Raw genomic sequence first — 20,384 nt, 5'->3', positions numbered from 1 at the left:
TTACGAGCACAATTCCCTGATTATCCAATAAAGTCAATTCGACTTGATAACGCTGGTGAGTTTACCTCCCAAACTTTTGATGCCTATTGCATGTCACTTGGGATTGATGTTGAGCACCCAGTTCCCCATGTCCATACTCAAAATGGATTAGCTGAAGCTTTTATTAAGCGTCTCCAGCTTATTGCTCGCACTTTGCTATTGAAGACAAAGTTGCCAATTTCTGCTTGGGGACATGCAATTTTACATGGAGCATCCTTAGTCCGCTTGAGGCCCGTTACCCACCACCAATTCTCCCCTTTACAACTTGCCTTTGGGAGACAACCTAATATATCACATTAAAGGGTATTTGGTTGTGCAGTTTATGTGCCAATGACACCCCCACAACGCACTAAAATGGGTCCTCAACGTCGATTGGGAATTTACATTGGTTTTGATTCACCAACTATCATTCGTTATCTCGAACCTATGACAGGAGATACTTTTACAGCACGTTTTGCGGACTGTCACTATGATGAGACATTCTTCCCGCCGTTAGGGGGAGAAAAGACCGTTCCTGAAGAACGGCGAGAATTGGGTTGGAACATATCCATTATGTCTCATCTTGACCCTCGTACAACTCAAAGTGAAAATGAAGTACGAAAAATTGTCCACCTTCAGCAAATTGCTAATCAAATGCCAGATGCATTCACTGATACAGGAAAAGTGACAAAATCACATATACCTGCAGCAAACACACCAGCAAGGATTGATATCCCAATCGGATTAACCAATGTTGCAGCAAATGAATCATCTACTGCACGCCTGAAGCGAGGTAGACCCATTGGTTCCAAGGACTCAACTCCTAGAAAGCGAAAATCGAAAGTATATCCCAATCCCAATGGAAACGCTAATGAAGATATTATTGGAAAAGAGATTCACCATGAATCTACAATTCATCCGGAGAATGAAAGTGTCATTGAAAAGACACAAGCCATTGAAGAGGAAAAGATACCTAATACAGAAATTTCTGTAAATTTCGCATGCAATGATGAATTATGGGACCGTAGTGAAATGGTTATCGATGATAGTTTCTCTTTCGCAGTAGCTGCTGAGATTATAAAAGGTTATGAAGATATTGAACCACGATCTGTTGATGAATGTAAAGGAAGGCCTGATTGGCCAAAGTGGAAAGACGCAATCCAAGTTGAGTTAAATTCCTTGGAAAAACGTGGTGTATTTGGACCTGTGGTTCAAACACCACAAGGTGTAAAACCCGTGGGATATAAATGGGTGTTCACAAGAAAGCGTAATGAGAAAAATGAGATTGCAAGGTATAAGGCACGACTCGTTGCGCAAGGTTTCTCTCAAAGGCCTGGGATTGATTATGAAGAAACATATTCTCCTGTTATGGATGCAATTACGTTCCGTTATTTAATAAGTCTTGCAGTTTCAGAAAAACTTGACATGCGTCTTATGGACGTTGTTACTGCATACTTGTATGGGGAGTTAGATGCTAATATTTATATGAAAGTCCCAGAAGGACTCAAGTTGGCAGAATCAAACACTAAATCACGGAACATGTATTCCATTAAGTTGAGACGTTCTCTATATGGGTTGAAACAATCCGGACGAATGTGGTATAACCGTCTTAGTGAATATTTGATCAAGGAAGGCTACATTAATGATCCCATATGCCCTTGTGTTTTTATAAAGAAATCAAATTCTGGATTTGCAATCGTAGCAGTGTATGTTGATGACATGAACTTAATTGGAACTCCTCAAGAGATCATTAAAACTGCTGAATATTTAAAGGGTGAATTTGAGATGAAAGACCTTGGAAAAACTAAATATTGTCTGGGCTTGCAGATCGAGCATCATCCCAATGGTATTCTTGTCCATCAATCAGCTTACACTGAAAAAATCTTGAAGCGATTTTATATGGATAATGCCCACCCGTTGAGTACTCCAATGGTAGTTCGTTCATTATACACAAATAAAGATCCATTCCGTCCTAAAGAGGATGATGAAATGATACTTGGTCCAGAAGTTCCATATCTTAGTGCAATAGGTGCTTTATTATATTTAGCCCAATGTACTAGGCCAGATATTGCATTCTCAGTAAATTTATTAGCCAGGTATAGCTCGGCTCCAACACGTAGACACTGGAATGGTATAAAGCATATCTTGCGCTACCTTCGTGGAACAACTGATATGGGCTTGTTTTATTCGTACGAACCTTCCAACGGTTCAAATCTTGTTAGATACGCGGATTCTGGGTATCTCTCCGATCCACATAAGGGTCGCTCCCAAACTGGTTATGTGTTTACTTGTGGAAATACAGCAATCTCATGGCGATCTACAAAACAAACTTTGGTTGCTACCTCTTCTAATCATGCAGAAATTCTTGCGCTCCATGAGGCCAGTAGAGAATGTGTTTGGTTAAGATCCCTAGTTCATCATATTTGGAAAACATGTGATCTTTCTTCAACAACAAAAGCCCCGACAATCATGTATGAAGACAATGCTGCTTGTATAGCTCAAATTAAAGAAGGGTTTATCAAGGGTGACAGAACCAAACATATACCACCAAAGTTCTTCTACCCACATGAGCTTCAGAAGAATCAAGAGATTGAAGTCAAACAAATTCGCTCCCAAGATAACCTGGCAGACCTCTTCACCAAAGCTCTTCCGAAGTCTATATTTCTGAAGTTGGTATATGGTATAGGAATGCGACGACTTTACAAGCAATCAGATTGTTGAAGATCAGGGGGAGAAATCAATCGCGGAAACTCCTCAGTTTTACTACATTGGATGTATGTGCAATGTACTCTTTTTTCCTTCGATCAGGTTTTTATCCCATGTGGTTTTTCCTGACAAGGTTTTTAATGAGGCAACATTTAGCACGTCCAACATGATATCATTGTCTGGTGGACATCCAAGGGGGAGTGTTATAAATCCATACGTTATGGGTTTATAGGTTATGGATGCCCACAATAATATCCATCATTATATACATGTAACCTACCAATGTATTTGTACTCTACCAACCAATGTATTTGTACTCTACCAACCAATGTATTTGTAACCTATCAATTATGGGTGGTAGGTGATTCAGGTATCTCTGCTCCTATAAATAGTGGCACCAAATATGAATGAAAGACAAGTTGATTTGAGCAAATTATACTGTCTCTTTCTTCCTCTTATTTCTCCCTACATATTCTCTAGTTTTATAACAATATATATATATATATAATAAAAAAAAAGAGAGTAAAAGACTTACCATAGATGAAAAAACTTATATTTGACCCAAATAAATGAAGAAATATGGCTCATTTTGCCTATTTGGGGCAAATTAAAGGTAAAATTTGTTTAAAACAAAAGTCAATGACTTGAGATTTTCGTACATTGACCAGTCTCGCTGAAAAAGACCCAGAGCATGAAAATTAACCGCCTCTCTCTCTCTCACTCAAACTCTTCAAACCCAAAACCTCGCTTCCTCTGACCTTCTTCATCACAGATCACAGATCACAGATTCGGTTGGAATCATTTTCTGGAATTTGTCTCTTTCCAATTTTTTAAGTTTTCTGTTTGACCATCTTCTGCTTCCATTGTTTTTGTAAAATCAGCATATCAGACTCAGATGGTGCCTCCCTCATGCTTCAACTGAACCAGCAAAGATGAGAGGGCCTTCCCCAAGTCCCATTGAGCCCAGACACCGCCTATCTTCTTCAGCTAAGTCAGTCTCTCTCTCTCTCTGTTTTTTCTCACTTTTTTTAGTGTAATTTGACTTCATTTTAATTTGAGCGTTTGATTTTTAGTACCACAATTAGGACCAAAAAAAAAAAGGCATGTAAGAAATGCCCCATTCATAAACAGTCTTAACCTACGCGGTTTAATTCCAATGCATCTCTGCTTCTGTTGGTTCATGATTTTAGTACTCATTTTTTGTTCATTTACCAATTTCACTAGATGGGTTGGTTTCCTTCTTCATTATATATGTATACGCATACAGATCAAGGCTTTTTAAATTGGGGGGAATTTTTTTGTTCGCACTTAATTTGGGTCATGATTCATGAATATGGATGAATAGCAGGAGTTGAAAGAGGTTTTATTCTGAATTTGAACTTGTCTTGGTTAAGTGAGGTGTCATGCTAATAATTTGGCCACAATTTACAAAATCTTGAGCAACATTTTCAAATTGTGCGGCTTGTACAGGGTCAATGGTCATGGTTCATTTTGATATCAGATTCTTGGGCTCTTGCTAATGTAAATTTTGCAAATGATCTGAGCGCTTTTATTTGTAATGTGCTGAGTGGTATGTAGAACATTCATATATGTGCTGTTTCCACATTTCAATGTGCAATGCATTTCCGATGATGGAGTCGATTGCAGGGCAGTTGCTTGTCTTTTGAGTGGAACTTGTTTCCAATCACTTATTTAGTGCTCTATCTAGTTTTTTCCATTCCATTTGTTGTTCTTTGCACTTTGTTTCACTTGCCATGCAGACATGTGCTTATGTTGTAGTGAATCCATTTTTGTTTCAGTGAAGACTCTAACAAAAGAAGGCCCCAGAGAAATAAAGTTCTTAAAGATATAGAAAAGGTCCTCCATGTTCCTGCCCAAGATAGAAACTTAAACTGCAAGCCCACCTTGAAACTTGTGTTGGTCGTTATTATATTGGGGACTTTTGTGACACTCTTCGTCTCTCCTGCTGTTTATAGTACTGATCATCAATCCAGTTCCGTATCTCGGTATGTCCTATTAGCTGATCACCTTGCTTTCACTTATTATTTCATGGCATCAGTTTATTCTTTGTTACTTCTTGCTTCAATCAAAAGACTTCATTGTTGAGATTTTCAATAATATATGTTTTCCCCACCTGGGAAAATATGTTGTCAGGAATTGGAAAATCCATCTTTTTAGTTAGCAGTCAAAATGAAATTGTTTTTTTTAAAATTTGTTTATAAATATTTTTTTGGCTTTGCTCTCTTTCCCTTGGAAATATTTTGTAACAATAGTTTATTGCCAGCAGGCTAACTTCTCAAGACAGATCAAGAAAAAAGAGTGTTGCCGCAGATTTACGTTACGTATCATCTTTAGACATTAGCTGGCATGAAATTTCTGATGTTCTTGAAACACTGACTGACAAAAAGGACTATCAGGGAATTGGCCTATTAAACTTTAATCACAATGAGGTTGATCATTGGAAGGAGCTCTTTCCAGATTGCGAGCATGTTGTTCTACACCTGAACAATGTGTCAAACAACATAACATGGGAATCCTTGTACCCTGAATGGATAGATGAAGTAGAAGAGTTTGAAGTTCCTACTTGTCCCTCTCTACCAAAACTTCAAATTCCTGGAAAACCACGGCTTGATCTGGTCGCTGTCAAGCTTCCCTGCAACAAGTCAGGCAGCTGGTCAAGAGATGTGGCTCGGTTTCACTTGCAACTTGAAGTAGCAAGGCTTGCTGCCTCATCCAAAGGATATCACCCTGTGCGTGTGCTTTTGGTGACTGACTGTTTCCCAATCCCAAATTTATTCACTTGCAAGGAGCTTGTTAGACGTGAAGGGAATGCATGGCTTTATGAATCAAACTTGAATACGTTGAGAGATAAGCTACAGCTCCCTGTAGGGTCATGTGAACTTGCAGTTCCTCTCAAGGCTAAAGGTCAGATTTAAACTAGCGTCTAGTAGTGCTATTTATTTACTCTTTTTGTTTTCTTTCTAAATTTGAATTATGTTATAAGTCGTTTTTGTGAATTGAAGTGCTGATCTAACTTTCTTCCATTACTTTTTCTTTCTGTTTTTTTCTATTAATTTTTTGAAAATCAGTGTTTTGGAGTCCTTTGAAATGTGGAACTGAGTTCATTTATAAATGAATTCTACATTTTTGTATGTTTGGAATAGCGGACCACTGTGGAATTTAATTGGAACTTGTTGCGAAAAACTTCGAGTTGTTTATGTGGAGTTTATTTTGATGTGTATGTATTGACCCGCACCAAGGGGACAAGATTGCGCAATGAAAAAAGGACGAGTTCTAACTGTAGTGGTCCGCATATTAAATGGATTTAATAATTTTGAAACTTTTGTTTGAAACGGGGTAGTCTATTTGTGAATGAATTTGAATTGGAACATAGTATGTATTAATGTGGTTCCAGACATAGGTAGATACATCAAGATTAGGTGTTTTTGAGGTTAGTTAAACTTTTTCTTTTTTGGTCAAGTAGTCCATCCAGGTGTCCATGCATGCTCACAACAATGGTAAATGTGAAATATATGGCATTTCATTTGTGCGATGCAAATGCCTGATGTCCTTCAATGCTGATGAGTGTGTTGGCTCACTATGCCGTCAATGCGATCAGCATCCCCCAGTGATTCCTGAAGTTCACAATTGTCACACAACTGAAAGTCCTAGACATAAGAATGTAATAAAATTGAGTTGAGATGCATCGTGTCTGTCATGTGGTAAGGAGATGTGCTACTTCAATGATAAATATTAAAGTTGACTACCTGACCGTCCTGAACATCAGTTGGTGAAGAAATTGGTGTAGGTCCTTATATTTTTCAAATGCAGACTCCATTAAGTAATTCATATGTGGTAGGTCCAATGCCTTTGATTGCATCCTGCAAGAAAGCAAATATAAGTCATAGTTATTTTGGAAATTTTACTGATGTAATAATTGCAGCATACTTGATAAGTGATGACCTAAATACTTGCACGCAGAACATTTTTTCTCGGAAGGAGCCCACCGAGAAGCATATGCAACAATCCTACACTCTGCCCATGTATATGTGTGTGGAGCCATTGCTGCAGCACAGAGCATCCGTATGGCTGGTTCAACACGAGATCTTGTCATACTTGTTGATGAAACAATCAGTGAGTATCATCGAGGAGGATTGGCAGCTGCTGGGTGGAAGATCCACCCAATTGAAAGAATCAGGAACCCTAAAGCTGAACCAGAAGCATACAATGAATGGAACTACAGCAAATTCCGCCTTTGGCAGTTGACTGATTACGACAAGATCATTTTCATTGATGCTGACATGCTTATTCTTAGGAATATTGACTTCCTGTTTGAGATGCCAGAAATATCAGCTACAGGAAATAATGCTACTCTGTTCAACTCGGGTGTGATGGTTGTGGAACCATCAAATTGTACATTCCAGCTTCTCATGGATCATGTCAATGAAATTGTATCTTACAACGGCGGGGATCAGGGATATCTCAATGAGATATTTACATGGTGGCACAGGATCCCAAAGCATATGAACTTCTTGAAACATTTCTGGGAAGGTGATGAACCAGAGATAAAGCAGATGAAAACTCGCCTCTTCAAAGCTGACCCTCCAATCCTCTATGTCCTCCATTACCTGGGTAATAAACCATGGCTTTGCTTCCGTGATTATGACTGCAATTGGAATGTGGACTTTTTGCAAGAGTTTGCCAGTGATGTTGCACATAAAAGGTGGTGGAAAGTGCATGATGCTATGCCAGAGAACTTGCAAAAGTTCTGTTTGCTTCGGTCCAAGCAGAAGGCAGCACTAGAATGGGATCGGAGGCAAGCTGAGAAAGCAAATTACACTGATGGTCACTGGAAAATTAAGATAAAAGACAAGCGATTGAAGACATGCTTTGAGGATTTCTGCTTCTGGGAGAGCATGTTATGGCACTGGGGTGAAAAGAATTGGACAGATAATGCTACTGTTACTCCATCACCTCCTGCGCTTACTACCTCATCGGTATCTTCTTCGTGACTTGTTTTCTTCTTTTACTTGCATACTGCATTCCGAGGACACAAGTCAACACATAGTTCATGCCTACAAATGTGAGAAAGAAAAGTGTATCTCCTTAAACTTCACTTAGTATCTAGCTCAACAACTTCCTAGTAATACATTTTATACTCATTTTTCCGTAATACATCTTATACCCATTTCCCCATCAAGGTGGGCTAGATTTGTGCACTTTCAATGCTTTTTGAGGCTGTATGAAGTGATATTGTAATTTCTAGTCATCTTTAAAGTGGCCTTGGCCTTTCTTATGTTGGCTAGTGTCTTGTTCTAAATTTCCAGATTGATTTGGTTTCTTTTTTCCAGTTCTTATTACTGTTCCGGGATTTCGATACCAGTTTTGCCAACCATTGTCATGGTCTGCTAAATTTACAGGAATTTATGCACTGCCGTTGTCTTGATCTGGTGGACTAGGAAATAGGCGATTTAACTTGTGAAATTATGTAGTGGTAACTGATGAATTAATCTATAATATGATATTCTTTAAGTAATTTATAGATTCTTTTTGGGTTTTGTTCACAAATATATTTTTTGGCCGCTCCAAACTTTAATCTGAGAATTTCTCCATATAACGAGTGTCCAACCTACCAAAAATTTCTCTGTTTGAAGGGAGTTGTGGACGATAGAAAAGTTTGCCATTATTATTCTTCAAATCATAGAAAAGTAAGCACATTTCTTAACTTTCTTGACCACAATCATCTACCACCAACTACGCTGCGCAAGTAAAAGAATAAACTAATACAACCCCACTGCTTGACAGTGATGTTTTTTTTTTCGTGGTCAAATAAACAGACAATGCTTGGTGGTTTGGTTTGGTTTTTAATTTTTTTAAATCAAGGTTGTTTGGTTTTGGTTAAGATGTCATTAATTAACATAAACCCTACACCAAATAAAGCTTATTAACATAAATGAGTGAAAATAGTGAGGTTAAAGTGATAACCACTGTTTGTTATTAACTATAATTGAGTGCTAAGTGTCTATCACACCATTATCACCTCTGTTTTTCTTTAATTCCTTTGAAAACCCCACTTTAACCAGCTATTATTTTTATCAACTAACTCTAGTAACGAGAAAAAAAAAAAGGAGGAAGTCCTCATTGCCTAGTGATGCGACTGAACCACAAATTGATGTGTCCTTTTTTTATATATTAATTCTCTAAATTGCATACTTATTGTACATTTTGTTCAGCATAGAAAAATTATTGATGAAGGAATATATATATATATATATATATTATAGAAAATTTGGGATAAGTCCAAAATTTAGAACATAAGTTGGGTTTAATCTTCGCATTTGTTGTTATTGATACAAGTCCTTTGACTTTTGCACATAAAAGGATTACATTCTTTTTTTGTGTGAACAACATTTGTCTAAGGAAAAAAAAAAAAAAAAAACCCTAGCCGCACTCTAGCCCCGTTTCTCCTTGCCAGCAACCAACCGCAAGGAAGCTAAGGGGGGAGGTGGCCACTGCCCCTCCTCCCCTCCGCCCATCTTCCCCTTCCTCTCCTCATCTCCCCATATTTTTCTCCAATCTTTTCCCTTCCTCTTATCCCCTCTTCTCCTCCATTTCCCCTCCCCCAATAATCTAGATCTATTTGTCTGTTTGTTTTGTTTGATTGTTTTTGCAGTGTTCTAGGTGGTTGGTGTTGTTTTTGTCTCAACGGCGGTGACAGTAGTGACACTGGATTGTGTCTCTCCTCAAGAGAGTTGTGATACATAGTGGCTGATGTTTTGTCTATGTTTCAACGGCAGCAGAAGCAGCGACGTTGGTGGTAGTTGTTGGGATGTGGTGCTCTTCTCTACTTTGCGCTGACTAAAGAACTATGCTTGGTCATAGGAGGTTTTATTTGCCTGGTTTTGAGTTAAAGTGGAGTGCTTCTTGGGGGTCCTTTTATTGTTGTTTATGTGGTGACGTTGGATTTTGTCCCTCCTCAAGAGAGTTGTGATACCTGGTGGCTGATGTTTTATCTCTGTTTCAATGGCGTCGACAGCAGCAGAAGCGACGCTGGTGATAGTTGTTGGGATGTGATGCTCTTCCCCACTCTGCGCCGACCAAAGAACTATGCATAGGAGGTTTTCTTTGTCCGATTCTGAGTTGGAGTAGAGTGCTTCTTAATGGTTCTTTTGCCTTTTGTTTATGTGTTTCTCCTACGTGTTCTCTCCTGGTTTCTGTTATGGTATGCCTTGCAGTGTGTGTGGGTGTCAAAGGACTATGATTTTGCTCATAGAAGACTTCTTTTGACAGTTGGGATGTTTTGTGGTCCTTTCATGTGGGTCTACTGTGTTGGTCTATAGTTGCGTTTTTGATTTGTTCTTTTATTGTATTGGTCCAAAGTGACCTGAATCAGACTCTCATGTTAGTCCATGACATGTGTGGTACTCTTTCCTCCCCTGGAGTTTGTCCCATGAGGTTGTCCTAGGAAAGTTTTAACGAGGCCATTGTATCATGTCGTTCTTTGTACGTATTTGGTTATATGAATGAATTCTCTTTCTCAAAAAAAATTGTAGATATATTATTATTATTTTTTAAAAATTATCTAGTTGTTCTTGTTATACCACTAAAGTATAAATCGTGTAGAAATTAATTTATAGGACAATAATTACAAGATTTTATTATGATTTTAATATAGGGATATACATAGGTTTGTAAATCCCATACTTTTAGGACAATTTATTATTTTGGAGATACAATAAAATAAAGAATTTTATATTTGCTCATCTTATTGTGTGTGTGTGTTTTTTTTTCTTTTTATAGGTAACATACAGTTTTATTTGTCTATTTTTGTATCTGACTTATAAGTAGTCTTCTAATTTATGTTCTTAACTTATTGGTATCACTAAGTTTTTTTCATTGCTAATAATAACACTATTTACCTGTATTTCATGTACATAATTTCATGTGGGTGCTTATCTAATCGATTGGTATAATATATGGGTCTTTACTTTTCATTGATTAAATTGTATTTTATTAATATATTAGGTAAATATTATGAAGGAAATAATGCATTAAATTTAGACTTTCAATGTGTTTCTCTTATTTACCTCAAAGGATAAAATCGACCAAAAAAAAAAAGTAATAAATGTCAAACGATGTACATCTAAAACAAAAACGCGTGGACTAAACCTAATAACAGTTAATCGTTTTGAACTTAAATCTAAGAAGCCATTTTTCTTTTAATGATTGTCATTTGTGGTCAATGAGATTATTCTAATTTACTGTTTTGGAACTGGTAAATGTATTTTCATTTCGTTGTCAGTGGCAACTTTGGTTGAAGTGGGGTTGTTGGAGTTGGAGTTGGAAAGGGTCACCAAATGACTTAAAATTTTGACTGAGGTAGAAAAATTAAAGGAATTCATTTAAGAATAATATTTTTTATTTTATTTTGAGAATTAGGTATACAAAAGAAGGGTCGCATATCAGTTTTAATGAGGGGTTCCTCCTTATTTATGGGATAAAAAAATCAAATTAGGAGAGAAGCATTATCCAATAACAAAGGAATGTAAAACTAAAAATAGATGGTGACAGAAAACATGATTATGAAAAATAAAAAGTTTTTTGATAGTGACAAAACATCCCAACTTACGTGGCTTCAAAAGTACTGTTATAAATGCTTGAAGGCAGGTGAAACAACGACAATGACAAAGCCTTCATTTTGGTCAAACAGAAGAATGGCGAGGCTGCGTGAAAGATCAAAAGAACAATTTCTTCTGTTTTTTGAATTTTGCTGCAAAAAACTGGTTTGCTTTGTATTTGTGCCTACTCTTTGTCATTCATCATGATTGCGTAAAAGCTGTTCAAACATGCAGAAAAAACTTCGCGTAAAAACTTAGACTGGAGCTGAATAAAGACCCAGAAAGGTACAACCAAAAGACAGAATAAGACCCAGAAGGTAAGCAGGCCTCATTCTTGAATTGACCAACCGCCTTCATCTTCTCAAATGCGCTGTCTGCAAGTGTTGTTTTCCTTTTTCTATCTTCAAATTCACAGTATTTTTTCTTTATTTATATCAAATTTCAGGATATCAGAATCAGATGGTGCCTGCCCACATGCCTCAAACCGAATGAGCAAAGATGAGAGGGCCCTCCCCAAGTCCAGTTGAACCCAGACACCGCCTATCTGGTTCAGCCAAGTCAGTTTCTCTCTCTTTAAATTTTTAGTTTTTGTTATTTTTCTTTCTGGTTTAGTGTAATTTGACTTCATTTTGCTTGGATATCAGAATAATAAGCATGTAAGAAAAGTCTTCCTATGCATCTCTGCTTCTGTTGGTTCAAAATTTAAGTGTTCATTTACCAGTTTGATTAGATGGGTTCCTTCTAAATTATATATATGTATATGTATACAGATCAAGACTAGACCTTTTAAATTGTGGCAAAATTTACTACGTTGGCATTAAATTGGGTCCATGAACATGGATGAATAGAGGGTCTCGAAAAGTTTGTATTTAAAATTTGAACGTGTTTTGATTAAGTGAAGAGTCTTGCCAATAATTAGACTACAATTTGCACTGTGTGAAATATTTTGGAGAGGATCTGCCATTCAATTTATTTAGCTACTGTGTGATGGTCATGGTGCATGAGATTTTAATATCGAATTCTTGGGATAGTGCTAAACTAGTTTGCAAATGATATTTATAATTTTTCTTTGTAATCTGCCTAATGGGATCTAGGACACTTCAAATTTGTGCTGTTTCCGCATAGACATATCAATGTGCAATGCATTTACAACGACCGAGTTGATTGCGGAACATTTGTTTGTCTTTCTGAGATTGTTTCCAATGGCATTCACTTATTTACTACTTTATAAGTTTTTCCCATTCCATTTTGTTGCTCTTTGTACTTTCTTTCTCTTGCCATTCAGACATGTGTTGATGTTGTTATGAATCCCTTTTTGTTTCAGTGAAGATTCTAACAAAAGAAGGTCCCAGAGAAATAAAGTTCTTAAAGATATTGAAAAGGCTCTCCACGTACATGCTACAGATAGAATCTTAAATTGCAAGCCTACCTTGAAGCTTGTGCTGATCATTCTTGTATTTGGGACTTTTGTGACGCTCTTCCTCTCTTCAGCTGTTTATAATACAGATCATCTATCCACTTCTGTATCTCAGTATGTCCTATGAGCTGATCACCTTGATTTCTCTTCTTATTCGTGGTATTAGGTTACTGTTGGATAGTTTCTTGCTTCAACCTTTAATTTCTTTTCTGATGTTGAGGCAATTTCTCCTCCTGGGAAAATATATTGTCAGTGCACTGCACTCTCTTTGCTCTTTGTCTGGACTGGAAAAGTCATCTTAGTAGCAACAGGCAAAAGAGCATTGTTCTTTTGTTTTGTTTTGCTTTGCTCTTTCTCGATCTCTTTCCCGTGGCAACAATTGTAACACAAGTTTATATCCTGCAGGCTAACTTATCAACACATATGGACGAAAAAGAGTGCTGCTGCAGATCTACGTTACGTATCATCTTTAAACATTAACTGGAATGAAATTTCGGGTTTTATTGAAAACCTGACTGACAGAAAAGATAATCTGGGAATTGGGCTATTAAACTTTAACCACAATGAGATTGACCATTGGAAGGAGCTCTTGCCAGATTGTGAACATGTTGTTCTAAACCTCAACTATGCGGCAAATAACATAACATGGGAATCCCTGTATCCTGAATGGATAGATGAAGAACAAGAGTCCGAAGTCCCTGCTTGTCCCTCTCTACCAAAGCTTCAAATTCCTGGAAAACCGCATCTTGATCTGGTTGCTGTCAAGCTTCCCTGCAACAAGTCAGGCGGCTGGTCAAGAGATGTGGCTCGGTTGCACTTGCAGCTTGAAGCAGCAAGGCTGGCTGCCTCTTCCAAAGGATATCATCCTGTGCGTGTGCTTTTGGTGACTGACTGTTTCCCAATCCCAAATTTATTCACGTGCAAGGATCTTGTTAGACGTGAAGGGAATACATGGCTCTATGAACCAAACCCGAATATGTTGAGAGATAAGTTACAGCTCCCTGTAGGGTCATGTGAACTTGCAGTTCCTCTCAAGGCTAAAGGTCAGATTCAAACTAGTATCTTGTGTTGGTTTATTAAATATTTCTTTTCAACATTTGAACTTTCTTTTGAGTCATTTGCTTTGTGCAATGAAAGCTGCTGATCTACCTCTTTTCCATTAATCTTTCTTTCTGTTTTCGCTTTTATTTTTTCAAACATCGGTGTTTTGGAAATTTTCAAAATGTGGAATTGAGTTCATTGTGAATGAATTCCACATTTTGAATGCATCCCACAAGTAAGCAAATATAATTCGTGGCTACGTTCAAATTTTACCGAGCTTGAACTGCATTACACCTTATAATACAGAACATGTTTACTCCCAAAGAGCCCACAGAGAAGCATATGCGACAATCCTACACTCTGCCCATGTATATGTTTGTGGAGCCATTGCTGCAGCTCAAAGCATCCGAATGGCTGGTTCAACACGAGATCTTGTCATACTGGTAGATGAAACAATCACCGAGTATCATCGAGGGGGATTGGAGGCTGCTGGGTGGAAGATCCACACAATCCAAAGAATCAGGAACCCTAAAGCTGAACCAGAAGCGTACAATGAATGGAACTACAGCAAATTCCGTCTTTGGCAGTTGACGGATTATGACAAGATCATTTTCATTGACGCGGACATGCTTATACTTCGAAATATTGATTTCCTGTTTCAGATGCCCGAAATATCTGCTACAGGAAATAATGCTAGTTTGTTCAACTCAGGTGTGATGGTTGTGGAACCATCAAATTGTACTTTCCAGCTGCTCATGGATCATGTCAATGAAATTGTATCCTATAACGGCGGGGATCAGGGGTATCTGAATGAGATATTTACGTGGTGGCACAGGATCCCAAAACATATGAACTTCTTGAAACATTTCTGGGAAGGTGATGAGCCGGAGATAAAGCAGATGAAAACTCGCCTCTTCGAAGCTGACCCTCCAATCCTCTATGTCCTCCATTATCTGGGCAATAAACCATGGCTATGCTTCCGTGACTATGACTGCAACTGGAATGTAGATTTTATGCAGGAGTTTGCTAGTGACGTTGCACATAAAAGGTGGTGGAAAGTGCATGATGCTATGCCCCAGAACTTGCAAAACTTCTGCTTGCTCCGGACAGAGCAGAAGGCAGGCCTAGAGTGGGATCGGAGGCAAGCCGAGAAAGCAAATTACACTGATGGCCACTGGAAAATTAAGATAAAAGACGATCGTTTGAAGACATGCTTTGAGGAATTCTGCTCCTGGAAGAACATGTTACGGCACTGGGGTGAAAAGAATTGGACGGATAATGCTATTATTACTCCATCACTACCTGCACTTACTACTGCATCTGTCTCTTCGTGATGACTTGTTTTCTTCTTTCATACTTGCGTACTTCCATTCTGAAGACACAAATCAACAAATAGTGTATCTGCTTAAAACTCAGTTAGGCTAGCTCATCGATTCTTTTGTAAAATTTTGTGCCCATATTCCCCAATACGTCTTACACAAATGTTTCCATCAAGGTGCCATAGATTCTTGGTACTTTCAATGCTTTTTGAGGCTGCATGCCATGATATCATGATTTCTTTGGTTGTTACTGCTCTGAAACATGCACAAAACATGGAGACTGGTCGGACCCCTACTAGAGTCTTGTTTTCTTGCTTCCAGCACTTCATGCTAAATGGCGAGCCAATCACAAAAATCTCCATATTGGCGAGCCATCAACCAAACATGACAATTGCACCTTTAGGTTCTCTTAATACTCTTGAAGACCATCCTCACAATCTTCAAGAAACCTTCACCTTGACAAAAGACCATTTGCCTCAATGCACCTCAAGTGCGGAGGTAGTCCACCCAATCTCTAGCATGCGGAAAGTTCTAGTAAGCTCAAAAAATGTTTGAAACCGCTACCTTGTAGATCCTTTCTTGCACATGAAGGCAACCCTACTTCTTTAAACCTGGTAAATTTTGTTGCTATATTACTTGTAAATTGTGTTGTTATATCACTTGTAAATGTGCTTGCCTTGTACTGATACTATTAAGGTTGTGGTTTCAGAATCTCTGTGTCTTGTAAACTAATGTGAGGTTACTCTACAGCAAACTTGCATCCCCGGGATTGGCGTAATGTAAATGTTCATTTTACATGATCTAGTTGTCATGATAACTTTTGGAACATTATTGGTAATCTATATCTTACATAAGATTCTGTAAGTAAAAGATTGCTTCCAGGTGGTAGATCCTTTCATAAGGATGTGGAGATCTGGTGATCACCGAGATAACTTCCATGATCATCTGGTTAGTGGAATCAATTTATGGGGTTTACATTTGAATTCTGGATAAGGCTGAGGTTAACTGCTGAGCTCTTAGGCTACTCGCTGTTTTTTTTCCTTATTTAGACCCGACGGGACCTTAAGCCATCTCCAGCTATGGGCCATAGGCCAAATATAGCTCTAAAATAATGCAAAATTTTGGCCAAATTTGGAGGGCCACATTTGGCCCTTTAGCCCTCCAACCAGGCCAATTGTAGCCCAACTTTGGCCTAGGCCAAATTTTTTTATGGGTCCCATGCATGTGCTTTTCAAGAAGAGAAATTATCAAGTGTGCGCAAGAGCACGAAGCATCTTGTTTCAATGCATATCCAACAACCAATATTAAAGGCGAACTGATGTCATCGATGATGTTAGCTGGCAGTTAGGATAATGTATTTTTTTTAAATAGCCTTTTTAAATGTTATCAACGTATGCGTGTCATATATGAAATAATGTATCTAAATTGTAGTTTAACTAAATTAAACAATACATAATTGTGGAATGTATGAGTGTTGTACCATAGTTTTCCTCAAAATAATAAAATATGAATGACCCTAAAATATAGTCATGCATGGTTGGAGATGGAAAAATTTAGCCATACACTATTCTTTAAAAAATTAATATTTTGGAGGGCTAAATTTATAGCCCTGGACTACATTAGCCCTATGACTGGAGATGGCCTTAGCTTGTTATTTTGGACCTTCTATATAGTGAAGTCCTTGTATGTCTCACCTAAATATTTACGTGTCTTGCCCATGGTGGAGGAACTAGCAACTAGCTGGTATTTTTACGAAGAATGAAAGTGCTATAGAATCGGTGGCAACTGTTTCATTTGGCTAAAACCTGAGTTTTCACTGAAAAGTTGGTTTTCTAAATCTATTAAAAAGTTAGCTTTCATCAAAATCCTGCATGATGATTGGAAAAGTTCCTTCGACCAGTCCAGATCATCTTATGTGTTTACACCATAATCAACCGAGCATATCTAGCACCAAAGCGACTAGCACCAAGGCAGACACGCCTTCTTCCCTGCCGAAGGAAGACACTCTTCCAAGGCGACCAACACCTGCCGAAGCTCCCGACTGCCGAGCCTAGCCTCCAAGGACAAGTGTCACCACCACAGCAGCTTGCACAAAGTCCCACATCGGAACTTTGTACAAGCCTCCCATTTTCACCTCCCTATAAATAGGGAACAGTACCCAAGACGAAAGGGGTAACTAATTTCTCACTTTTACTATTACTCTATCAAAGTTACCACAAATAGCTGACTTAAGCATCGGAGAGCCTTCGGCCAGCACCACACCGGTGTCCGAAGCTTAATGACTGCCTCTTCCTCTTATCTTCTGCAGGTCATTCAATTACCGAAGGTCCTAGCCTTCTTTCACTGCTGAAGATACCATACTCCTTTCCTAAGTTGACCTCCCAAAAAGAGAGCAACATTATGCATATTTTCTCTTTAGGTCAATTGATTTCATCCACTAATTATGTAGCTTGATAAAATTGACTTGATATTGAGGCTGCATGCCATTATATCATGATTTCTTTGGTTTATGTTGCGTGCACAATCCATAAGAAGCTGTTGGTCACCCAAAACACGGAGACCAACTGGACCCCTACTATAGTCTTGTTTTCTTGCTTCCAACACTTCACGTTAAATGGCGAGCCAATCACAACAATCTCCATCTTAGTTTTGTATTTATGCTATTACTTGCGGTTTCAGAATCTCTTTTTCTTGTAAACTAATGTGAGTTTACTCTACAACAAACTTGTAACCTCGAGCTTGAGGTAATGTAAATTTTCATTTTGAAAAGATTTTGTTTTATTTTCTGCTGCCAATAAAACTCTGATCCAACCCGTTTTAACTATTTAATGGAGTTTGTTACACTTTCATCATAGAGTTATATAGATATTCTCTTTCCCGGAATATCGTCTTCCGGGAAGCTGCTAACTCCGGAGTTCAAAAAGATCATAAGGTTCCATGGTTTGAAAGAAGAGCCAGTTGTGGTAGGGGCGTATAACGATTTAGTTTTGTGCTGTGCAGGCCACTGGTATCAACGCCATTACTACATCTCTGCAATCCATACACCACTCAATGGGTTGCTCTTCCTCCCCCTCCTCGATGCCAACAGAAAGTACTCGTGGGACTGATCCGCGATGTTCCCTATTATAACTACAAGGATGACGATGAGGACTACCTCAGAAAAGGATATAGCGTCCAGGTCAATGCTGATTATAGCTGCAGGGTTGTCAGAATTCTCCTTCCTGATCTTTTTTCAGTTTCAGATGATGACGGATATGATAGTTGTGTCAAATTATTCAAATTCCACATGGAGATCTTCTCTTTTGTGACTGGTGAATGGAGAGATTCAGTTGTATTTTCCGGAGTAAGTTTTAATCGTGGTGTGCAACATTATTACAAGAAGGTGGTCCAAAGTAGCTTCATTTGAGAGTGATATTAATGTCAATAGTTACTTCTACCAATTTGTGCTCCCATGGTGGCCGACACCAGTTCCTAGACTACCACAGCATGCTCAAAATCAACCAGCCCATGGTGGAGGAACTAGCAGCTAGCCTAGTATGTAGGAAGAACTAAGGTACTAAACTTCTGTTTAATAAAGTTTGGATTTGGTATATCATGTATGCTCAACAGCGCTGTTGTATTTTCTGGGTGACTTAATTGTTTCTTCTTTATTTATTCATTTTGGCCGAATGTTTCTACTTATTTTATATGGAGGAGCACTGTGAGTTTAAATTATTCTGTGTTGTATATGCAGCGTTTATTAAAGCAGAAATTTTTTAGATTGCAGTAGTTTTGGATTTTATTTTTGCTATTGCAATAGGTTTTTTGTTTCCACTTTGCTAGTTCTTTTTTTCAGATTGCAGGTGCAGTTGACGTTTCCTTGCCCTGGTTAATTACATTAAGGCTTGGAGCAATGCAGCATGATTAAAGTGATGTTTATCATTGCTGGTTTTGGCCCTCTGCTAGTAACTGTACTCTGTTTTCCTATTGGCTTTCTAGTTTGGGATGTTACACAGAACTTCAATTTGTGTATTTTGTTCCCTTTTCTTAATTTTTTTCAAAAGAAATAGTATAGCCGAGCGGTACTCGATTTTTTCAAATATTTTTTAAAAAGAAATAGTACCACCGCGCGAATATACTCGGTTTTTTCACTTTTTATAACAGAAATAGTGTAGCCGAACGGCTATACCCCTTTTATATTTCATAAAAGAAATAGTATCGCCGGGCGGCTATATTAGGTTTTAAATTTTTTTAAAAAGAATTCGTATAGCCGCGCGGCTATACACTTTTTTTAATTTTTTAAAAAAGAAATGGTATAGCCGCGCGGCTATAAACGCTTTTTCCAATTTTTTTTAAAAATAGTAGAGCCGCACAGCGATACGTCGTTTTTTTAATTTTTTAAAAGAGCGGCTATACTCCCCTTTTTTTTATTTTTTATAAAAGAAATAGTATAGCCGCACGACTATACGCGACTTTTTTAGTTTTTTGAAAAGAAATAGTATAGCCGCCCGGCTAGACTGGGTTATTTCAATTTTTAAAATGAAATAGTATAGCCGCGCGGCCATACGTGGTTTTTTCCAATTGTTTAAAAAAAAATTAGGATAGCCGCTCGGCTAGACGTGATTTTTCCCTTTTTTAAAAAAAAAAGAAAAGAAAAGAAATAGTATAGCCGCGTGGCGTTACTCAGCTCTTTTTTTTTATAAGTAAATAGTATAACCGAGAGGCTATACACTTTACATTTATATGTTGGGATCCTCTTTTATGTTTTCCCCGCTTTTTTTTGTTTATAAATAGTATTACGAAAATGTTGTAGAGACACATCAAAACCATTACGAAAAAGAAATAGAGATTGATGTGTTTCAGAGATACATCAAAACCATTACGAAAATGTTGCAGATTACATAACAAACACAGCACCAAGTCAACTGCTAAACCTCCATTACTCAGCATCATGCCAATCATCAGTGAACTAAGACGAAGCCAGAGAAAGCATTGATTATTTGAATATTATGAAAACCCCCAAAAATCACCAATTCTGCGAATTGATTTCCACCTATAACCCCAAATTCAGTTTTCCCCAAATTGAAACAATATGCCGCACGTTTAAAGCCCCTTTCCCTATTCACTTTTATTTCAATTTTATGTTATTTTATAATGTTGTGTAATTGATTTTTAAGGGCTTTATACATGTAAGCACATAAATAAGGCACAAAATATAAAAAAACTATACAATACTCAAATCTTAGGGGAAAAAAATCTTAGAAATTAAGAAAAATTAATAGATTG

General features: G+C 37.8%; 2 protein-coding genes across 3 annotated transcripts; both read left to right on the top strand.

Moving 5' to 3' along the window:
- Positions 1-3,378: 3,378 nt before the first annotated feature.
- On the top strand, positions 3,379-8,020 carry PGSIP2 (plant glycogenin-like starch initiation protein 2). Of its 2 annotated transcripts, XM_021977952.2 has the most exons (5): positions 3,379-3,515; positions 3,606-3,715; positions 4,524-4,730; positions 5,009-5,649; positions 6,706-8,020. In XM_021977952.2, exons 2-5 carry the CDS (start codon positions 3,657-3,659, stop codon positions 7,734-7,736), a joined length of 1,938 nt encoding a protein of 645 aa, XP_021833644.1. In that variant the 5' UTR covers positions 3,379-3,515; positions 3,606-3,656; the 3' UTR covers positions 7,737-8,020. The 2 variants fall into 2 exon arrangements, with proteins under 2 accessions (XP_021833644.1, XP_088102194.1); XM_088246068.1 differs by having other exon boundaries at positions 3,402-3,715; positions 5,012-5,649.
- A 3,419-nt stretch (positions 8,021-11,439) lies between these two features.
- Positions 11,440-15,354, top strand: LOC110773414 (putative UDP-glucuronate:xylan alpha-glucuronosyltransferase 3). The gene is made up of 5 exons (XM_088246236.1): positions 11,440-11,659; positions 11,788-11,899; positions 12,667-12,873; positions 13,165-13,802; positions 14,107-15,354. Exons 2-5 carry the CDS (start codon positions 11,841-11,843, stop codon positions 15,132-15,134), a joined length of 1,932 nt encoding a protein of 643 aa, XP_088102362.1. The 5' UTR covers positions 11,440-11,659; positions 11,788-11,840; the 3' UTR covers positions 15,135-15,354.
- Positions 15,355-20,384: the final 5,030 nt, after the last annotated feature.

The sequence above is a fragment of the Prunus avium genome, chromosome 8 (genome assembly GCF_965620075.1).
Source record: "Prunus avium chromosome 8, drPruAviu1.hap1.1, whole genome shotgun sequence".
NCBI classification, from domain to species: domain Eukaryota; kingdom Viridiplantae; phylum Streptophyta; class Magnoliopsida; order Rosales; family Rosaceae; genus Prunus; species Prunus avium.
The sequence above is the reverse complement of the archived record's forward strand: the minus strand, read 5'-3'. Positions and strand labels throughout refer to the sequence as shown.